At 41.4% G+C, this 9,540-nt stretch overlaps 1 protein-coding gene across 2 annotated transcripts in view; it reads right to left on the reverse strand.

The window, feature by feature from the left end:
• Positions 1-9,540, reverse strand: part of LOC143281072 (uncharacterized) — a 29,478-nt gene that overhangs the window by 6,386 nt on the left and 13,552 nt on the right. For both annotated transcript variants that reach the window (XM_076586002.1, XM_076586001.1), the window contains exons 5-10: positions 8,280-8,408; positions 6,891-7,001; positions 5,836-5,933; positions 4,675-4,798; positions 2,324-2,404; positions 1,350-1,427 (exon numbers count right to left, since the gene is read on the reverse strand). In XM_076586002.1, coding sequence (XP_076442117.1) covers positions 1,350-1,427; positions 2,324-2,404; positions 4,675-4,798; positions 5,836-5,933; positions 6,891-7,001; positions 8,280-8,408 — 621 coding nt within the window. The remainder of the gene's footprint in view (positions 1-1,349; positions 1,428-2,323; positions 2,405-4,674; positions 4,799-5,835; positions 5,934-6,890; positions 7,002-8,279; positions 8,409-9,540) is intronic.

Genomic DNA, 9,540 nt, shown 5'->3' on the forward strand with positions numbered 1-9,540 from the left:
AAACCACTATTATAATCATTATTACATGCACTCTGCTGTCTTTTTTTCGGGTGCTGTGATCTACTGCTTGCAGAACAGAACTGTACTGGGTCACAGCACCTCCTGTTGAAATGTTCCAGCACCTCCTGTTGAAATGTTCATTCTGTAGTGCACTGTTCTGTTCTGTGCTGTACTGTACCCCACATCAAACTACACCAAGGTGAAGGCTAAAGGTCTCATAGCCCATGGGGCAGTGCCTTTCCCAAGGACACAACACCATGATGAAACAGGGCTTCAAACCCTGATCACTGGTGAACACCAGATCAGAAGTCCAATGCCTGACTGATTCTGCCATGGAACCTCCTTACACTAAGTTCTGGACACTGGTCCCATAACCTGACTTGGTCATGGGTGCAACCTGAATTACTGTTTTAATGCACAGCATTGCAGGCACCAACAGGTCTGCACATCCAATGACGTGAGAGATCAGAAAAAAATGTCCACCCATACGGCGCAACTGGTATTTTGAACCAATGACCCTCGAAATGAAAGTCTGATGCTTTAACTGCTCAGCTGTCCTGCCACCAGTCTTAAGACACAACATAGTTGCAGCAACCTGTGCTTCAGGTCCACTGTTTCAGTGTTCTGAGGTTCAAACACCCCACAGCCTCCACTGCTCTTTCTCTGTCTCCGGAGCTATGACGATAACATGACAGTTGACTGCTGAGTCCATACAAAATTACAAGACTCTCCTTTGATAAGGAATTGCAGTTAATGCAGTCCCTGAAGACAGACCAGTGGTCTGAAACATTGGATGCCTCTTATCCAAAGTGAGTCTTATTTCACAACCTACAGTTGTTGTGTTTTTTATCATCTTTCTCCATCCGTTATGTCCCTGGACCGTACACTTGGAACCACCTCCCTGTTTCGCTTCATCAAAATCTCTGCACTCAGCTCTTTCAAGTCTGGCCTTTAAACTGCCGCCTCCCGTCCCTCACCTCTTTCTGTCCACTGTTTCTCCAGCCTTCTGTCTGTCTTTTTTTCCCCTTTTTTTTGTGGCTATGAGAAGAAGAAGAAGAAAATATATAATAACAACACAGAAGTCAAAGTTTGAAAATAATAATACGAATACCAACAACAACAATTATAAGAATAATAATAATACTAATAATAATTATTACTATTATTAATGTCATTATTATTGTTCTGATTGTTGCTGCTGTTGGTATTGTTACTATCATAATTCTTCTTCTTCTTCACATCATTACTACTACCACTGCTACTACTGCTACCACTACGATGATGATGATGATGATGATGATTATTATTACAATTATTACTGCTATTATTGTTATGCTCCCCACAGTCACCTTGGTTTTGCCGGCTCCTCACTTTCTCCTTGACACGCATTTTGATGTTGTCGGCAAAACGGTTCTCCTCGTCCACAGCTGGAAAAAAAAACAACAACACTGGGGTGTAAGGGTCTGGGTGCTTCCACCACCACTCATCGTTCATCACCACTCATCATTCATCACCACTCACTGTTCATCACCACTCACTGTTCATCACCACCACTCACTGTTCATCATCACCACTCATCATACATCACCACTCATTGTTCATCACCACTCACTGTTCATCACCACTCACTGTTCATCACCACCACTCATCGTACATCACCACTCATCACCACTCACTGTTCATCACCATCACCACTCACTGTTCATCACCATCACCACTCACTGTTCATCACCACTCACTGTTCATCACCACTCACTGTTCATCACCACTCATTGCTCATTACCACTCACTGTTCATCACCACTCACTGTTCATCATCACTCATTGCTCATCATCACTTATTGCTCATCACCATTTATTGCTCATCGACGCTCAGTGCTCATCACCACTCACAGTTCATCACCACTCACTGTTCATCACCACTCATTGCTTATCTCCCCTCACTGCTCATCAGCACTCACTGTCCATCACCATTCATTGCTCACACCACCCATTGCTCATCAACATTCATGAATCTGTCCATCAACTCTCACTGTTCATCACCACTCTTTGTTCATCGCCACCTATTGGGTCTGTGTGCTTCTTACCACAAGCTAGGTTTCTTCCTCTGCTGTGTGTGTGTGTGTTTCTGTATATGAAGCTGTGGTGACAGTGATAATGCTGTGGTGATGGTGGTGGTAGAGGTGGCCTGCAAAACTGGCATATAAAAAAACACACACACACACATGAAAAAGAGCAGAGAAGAAAAAAAAAAGGACTTTTTGTTCTTCAGAAAGAAACTGAAATGTAGAAAAATAAACAAATAAAAAAAAAAACCCACTCACGTTCTGAAAAGTAGGGTCGCTTCCTCAAAGGCTTGTTGCTGTGGATGGTGGCCAGTCTGCGAGCGCTGTCGGCTCCCGGCTCTGAACCCCACACAACACACAACACACGCGTCAGTCCAACGCACATGACTATTCTCCCATCACAACACACAACCCACGAATCAGTACAACGCACAGGACAACTCTCCCAATACAACATGCGACCAACGCGTCAGTCCAACACATAACTAATCTCCCATCACAACACACAACGCATGCGTCAATAGTTGAACTTACTGTATTTTACAGACTGTAAAGCCATACCTTTTTCCCTACCTTCAACCCATTTGCTTTAAATACTTTTATTTCTAACAAGGTTTTTTTTTTATATAGGTGATACGGAACCTATGCATTATTTACAAATGAGGGAAATGTCTTTTTAAAAATCAGCATACTCCAAATTAAAAGCAAAACACTTATAAACCATTCACATTTTACAACCTGAAATAATAATAAACAATACAAATTTCCTGTTTCATGCATTACACTTTGTTTCTTTGCATCCCATGTAAGCTTACAAACGAACCACAGGCAATTAGAAACTCATACGGTTCATATTTAAAAAACATAAAAACAACGAATCACGACAGAGAGCATGAGAAAAACTGAAACAACAGGACATAACTGTACCCATTACAGGACCATTCAGGAACTGATTCATGAACATGCCTGCGCATGTGTATATACAAGGGTCATTCAATAAATAAGGTGAATTTTTCGGTATAAGGACTTCTAATACAGATAGAAGCTTACTTCTTTTTTTTTCTTTTTTTTTGTTTTACTTCTTTTTCACATGGATTTAATTTGTTTTGCAGATTAAAAAAAACTTTGAGAGTTTTGGCAATTAACAAAGATGGCCGACCAAGAAGCATGCTCCAGGATTGAATAGCGGTCAGTTATCAAGTTTTTGGTTGCTGAAGGGTGCAAACCAGTTGAAATCCATAGGAGAATGTCAACTGTGTATGGTGCCACATGTTTCAGCCGAAAAAAATGTCTACAAGTGGGCTAAATTGTTTAAAGGACGGAGCAGTGTTGAAAGTGACGATGAAGTCAAAAGTGTTGTGAGCGACTGGCTGAGACATCAGTCCAAAGATTTTTACGCTGAGGGAATACGGAAGCTTGTGCACAGATGGGCAAAGTGTGTGACAGTGCTGGGAGACTACGTTGAAAAATTTTAAAAAAAGTAAGCTTCTATCTGTATTAGAAGTCCTTATACCGAAAAATTCACCTTATTTATTGAATGACCCTCGTATATACATCAACAAATACAAGCAAACGCTTGCACTTGACAGTGTTTGAAAATCCAAAGTGGTGTGGTGTTTTTTTCTACCCTTCCCTTCAAATTTACTTCTCTTCAGAACTTGCCCGAGCCTTTCTCATAAGCCGTATATCTTTTTTTTTTCCCCTTCTCTTCAAACAAACTTCCAGCAGGCCCTTTCATACTTATATTTGTATTTGTATTTTGTATTTCTTTTTATCACAACAGATTTCTCTGTGTGAAATTAGGGCTGCTCTCCCCAGGGAGAGCGTGTCGCTACACTACAGCGCCACCCATTTTGTTGTATTTTTTCCTGCGTGCAGTTGTTTTATATTTGTTTTTCCGATCGAAGTGGATTTTTCTACAGAATTTTGCCAGGAACAACCATTTTGTTGCTGTGGGTTCTTTTACATGCGCTAAGTGCATGCTGCACATGGGACCTCGGTTTATCGTCTCATCCGAATGAGTAGTGTCCAGACCACCACTCAAGGTCTAGTGGAGCGGGAGAAAATATCGGCGGCTAAGCCGTGATTCGAACCAGTGCACTCAGATTCTCTCGCTTCCTAGGCAGACGCATTACCTCAAGGCCATCACTACATCGTATCACCACAGTCAAATAAATCGCCTATCAACAAATGAATTATCTGAACTACATTCAAATGAGATGATAAACCGAGGTCCTATGTGCAGCATGCACTTAGCACACATTAAAGAACCCAAAAGGGTCATTCCTGGTACACACTTGCAGGCAGAAAAACATAAGGTGGCACAGCCTGAATTTCACACAGGGGATGTCTGTTGTGTCAGAAAGTAATACAAGACAAGACAAGACAAGACAATACAATGCAATGCAAAGCAATACAAGACAATACAATACAGAGCAATGCAATACAATGTGATGCAATACAATGCAATACCATGCAATACAACAAAACAATATGATGCAATGCAATGCAATACACAATACAATGCAATACAACAAAACAATACAAAGCAATGCAATGCAGTGCAATGCCACACAACTCAACACACAGGGAACAACAACTGGACTCACCGTAGCAGAAATCGTAGGTGCAGGTCTGACCACTCTGGGTGCAGGAAAGAGAGATGACTCCACGCACAGCACAGTCTGTGGCGGGGTTGGGGAGGTAGGCAGGGACCCTGTAGGTCACCACTCTCTGAAAAACATGTCGGGCAAAGTCCTGGTTCAGTGTCCCGCATTCAGGGACCTATCTCTATGGCGAACTTCATGCACAGACAATGAAACAATATAACCATCAACTGGTGTTTTAAAAACTTATCATCAGCAGTGTCATGGCAGAATCAGACATTGGACGTTAGTAGGGGCTTAGTAGGTGGTGTCCTAAGTACGTTAAATCAAAACAGGCACCACTGAACACCACCGAAGTGACTCAGCAGCAGTGCAGGGTCTCCTCTGGTGTGTGGCCTCCTGACAACCTTACATCGATAGTTCCCTGTGGATTGCCGACGCTGGAACTGTGACGGATGAACCCGGGCGTGGCCGTGTATGGGGGAATCTAAATGAGCGGCATGGGAGTAATGTCACTGAAACGGTGCAGATGATGGGGCAGCAAAAAAAATTAAAATAGAAAGAAAAAAAGAATCAGACATTGGACTTCTGGTTCAATTTCCACCAGTGATGAGGGTTTGAGACCTTGTTTTGGCATCGTGTTGCTGTGTCCATGGGAAAGACACTTAAAGAAAATTTTCACAGACAGAAGATACGAAAAAAAACCTTAGCCGTATGCAGAGCACAGGAGCAGGAGTCCAGATGGCTGCCGGAAAAAGAGGGCGCTAGTCAGGGATACAAAGGGGAGGTAACCTACTTCGGGAGGTTATTGGCCATAGCTACTTTTGTTTTTCCTGCATAGGCAGGTAGTAGTTTGCACAGGACAGGAATCAGACCCCTGCCGGAGTCTGCACTAGTGGGTCACGGTAAGTATGTGTAGTTAAACTCTTATTTTCTTCACTCCACCAAGGTGTGAATGGGTACATGACTTCTGTTGCTCAAGGCTGAAACAGCAGAATGAGAGGACTGGGCCCCGCCTTCCTCTGCCTGAGCCTGACTCTGCCATGGTGCCTCCCCACACACACCCCACCCCAACGCCCCCTCCCACTCCCCCCACACACTCCAGCTCCCACTAGACAAAATCAGATCTAAAGAAAAACGAGTGATCCCCCCCTGTTGCCTTACCTTGTACAGAATGTAATCACTGGACGGGGTGGATTCGTCAGACTCCCAGGTGACGTTACCACTGCTGTCGTGAATAACCACCCTCACGCTGCACTTTTCTGGAACAGTCACATACACTTCTGGCTACTTGAACAGTTTCAGGTGCAGTTGTTGTTGTTGTTGTTGTTTGTTTTGTTGTTTTTTTGTTTCTTTCTTTCTTTGTTTTTCTTTTCACTTTGACCAAAGAAAGATATCCTGAGGTTCTGATTTTGAATGCAATTTTTTTTTTCTCTCCTTTTTTCTTTCTTTTTTTTTTGTGTGTGCAAATGTAAATTAGTTTGACTGTTTGGCTGGATGTCTGTGCAGGGCTATGCATGAAAGCTTTTTTTGTTTCAGTGTTTAAATGCTTGTTCTACACGTCTGTTTTCACACTGCGCATCACAGTTCAGATAAATAATTTTTACATTGGAATGTGCTATTAAAGTGAATTATTAAGATTTTCAAATGGAGATACTTTTTGTCAATTTCTACTGCATAGGATTAATCTTTGCAGCTTCTTTCCCATTTCAGATCAGTTCCTCCCCTCTCCTGTCTCAGCTTTCTTCATCTTAATGCAATGAGTAAATAAATCCAAGGCTTCATTAATGCTAAAATCAATCAGATCAAGAGCTGTCAGTAATTTATCATGCATTTCTAGTTCATTGATTCTCCTGTAATAAGTTTGACTATGTTCCTCGCTCCACATAAATTTTTCTATCACTTGCTTATCAGTGAACATAAACCCCTGTTCCTCAATCAACAGTATGATGATTCTGACATGATGAATGTGTTTGAATGACTTTTAGGATTCTTTTCATGTCTCTACTTCATTGCAAGTGTTTATCTTATAATTTCAAAGTATGGACTTTGTCAAGCACTTAGAGCTTGCTTCAGCTTTTATTATCATCTTAGTGCTGCACAAAAATAAATTATTATTATCACTATCATTATGCTGTGATGATGGTTTTATATGGTGAACGTTGTCACCCTACACCATTGCAGCTCATAATGATCAACTATTTTCAAAGACAAACAACCTGCTGTGATGGGGGGTCCGTCTTCAGAGGTGAAGATGTCGATCACCCCTCCCTCCTGAGCCGACACGTACTGGGTGCTCAGCTTCAGAATCCTCAGCGTGGTCTTCTCACCTGGAACACAGACAATAACCAAACATCACCTCATGATCTTGTCACCTGGAATACAATCACTACACATTACCTCATGGTCTTGTCACCTGCAATACAGACAATCACTATACATGCTGAAAAGTTCAGTCTATCGAGCGCACTGGTATATAAGCCGCACCCACTAAATTTTGAGAGAAAAAAAGTAATCTCACAGCATGGTCTTCTCACCTGGAATACAATCACTACACATTACCTCATGGTCTTGTCACCTGCAATGCAGGCAGTCACTGGAATACCAACAATCACTACACATAACCTCACAGCATGGTTTTCTCACCTGTAATGCAGACCATGACTACACATTATCTCACAGCATGGTCATCTCACCTGTAATACAAACCATGACTACACATTATCTCACAGCATGGTCATCTCACCTGTAATACAGACCATAACTACACATTATCTCACAGCATGGTCTTTTCACCTGTAATACAGACCATTACTACACATTATCTCACAGCATGGTCTTCTCACCTGTAATACAGACCATGACTACACATTATCTCACAGCATGGTCATCTCACCTGTAATACAGACCATAACTAAACATTATCTCACAGCATGGTCATCTCACCTGTAATACAGACCATAACTACACATTATCTCACAGCATGGTCTTCTCACCTGTAATACAGACCATAACTACACATTATCTCACAGCATGGTCATCTCACCTGTAATACAGACCATAACTACACATTATCTCACAGCATGGTCTTCTCACCTGGAAACACACACACACACACAATGACCCACCTGCAGATGTTGCAGGGCTCCTAGCCAGGAACCTCACAGAAGCCAGGTATTCACCCTGTTTACTTACTTCAGTCTTTTTCATTGACCATTCTATTTTGCTTGTTAACTCGCCAAAGTTTCGTGCTTGCTCGTTTCGTCTTTTGTTTGCTTTTGTTTCGTCATTTAGCATTTCATTTACTCAAACACCATTTTGTTTGCTTATTTATTTACCCAATGCCATTTTATTTGCTGATTCTGTGTTTTGTTTTTTAATCTACCTTGCTTGCTCATTAGGCTTTTGTTTGCTGAGTTAGTGTTTTGTTAGATCATTTATTCACGGTTTTGTTTGCTCACTGACTCACTAAAGTTTTGTTTGCTCACTGACTCACAAAAGTTTTGTTTGCGCACTGACTCACTAAAGTTTCATTTTCTCATTGACTCATTAGGATTTCCGCTGCTCGTTGACTCAAAACTTTCAGCTGCTCACTGCGACTGACTCACTTGCATTCTGCACCACGTTGCTGAGGCAGAAGAGGGGTTCATTGGATCCCTCGATGGTGACAATGACGCCGAAGCAGACCCGCGTCGTGTCGTATTTCTGATCCGTCTTCGCCTGCCTCAGGCACCACTCTGCACACACACATCGCGCAAAAATCCAGCTCACCTGCTCGTTCACTGTAATGATAATGATTTTGTTTATATATAGCACCTTTCCACGGAAAAACATGCTCAACTGCGTTGTATGGTGTAAAAATCTGACGTGTAAAAAAAACAAGCATTTAAACATTAAAATGATCATTAATTTATATGTATCACCTTGCACTGACACCAACCAAACACTCTGACAGTAATTCACGTGCGTACACACACAAAAGCATCATGAACAACATAACGCTCATCATGCATATCATACATATCACAATACCTAAAAGATGCCCATCTCATATCACAGTACTTAACACCAGTATCACAATGCTTATATCCACATCAGTGATTATCACAATACTTAAAACCATATCACAATACTTAAAAACCATATCTCAATACTTACAATATCTAAAACCATATCACAATGCTTAAAAACCATATCACAATACTTACAAAACTTAAAACTATATCACAAAACTTAAAACCATATCACGATTTTTACTTAAAACCATATCAGAATACTTAAAACCAACCACATACAATCTGCACTACAGTTTCTCTATCCATGATTCAAAACACACAAACAAAACACACATGCGCACTCACTTACACACTCACACACACATACAAGCACACATGCATGCATGCAAACACACACACACACACACACACACACAGAACTGACTAAATCAAAGAAACTGTATCCAGAAAGAAAAAAGGTTTTAAAAAAGAGTTCATTCTGCATCCTGTGATCTTCCAGATGTTCCAATGCAGTGTATGTACGACTGTACTGTCTCAGGCAAGGCAATGCCCAAAATTTCGTCCAGCCTTTTTTGGGTCTAAAGATCATGTGATGTGTGTCAGCCAATACAACATTCTGCCCTCTACAAGGTGAATCTGTTCAAGAGTTTTAATCAATCATAATAGATAATGTGCATTTCTGGGCAACATGAGCAATACACCCACTAAAACACATTCCAGTTGACTTTAACGACAGCTGTGGCTTCGGATGTCCAGGATTAACATCACAACATACAGTAAAGCAGAAAGCTTCCTTTATTCAGGATCAAAAGATTCAGATCATTACCACACTTTGATGGTCTCTCACCACTTT

This window comes from Babylonia areolata, chromosome 4, assembly GCF_041734735.1.
Source record: "Babylonia areolata isolate BAREFJ2019XMU chromosome 4, ASM4173473v1, whole genome shotgun sequence".
Classification (NCBI taxonomy): domain Eukaryota; kingdom Metazoa; phylum Mollusca; class Gastropoda; order Neogastropoda; family Buccinidae; genus Babylonia; species Babylonia areolata.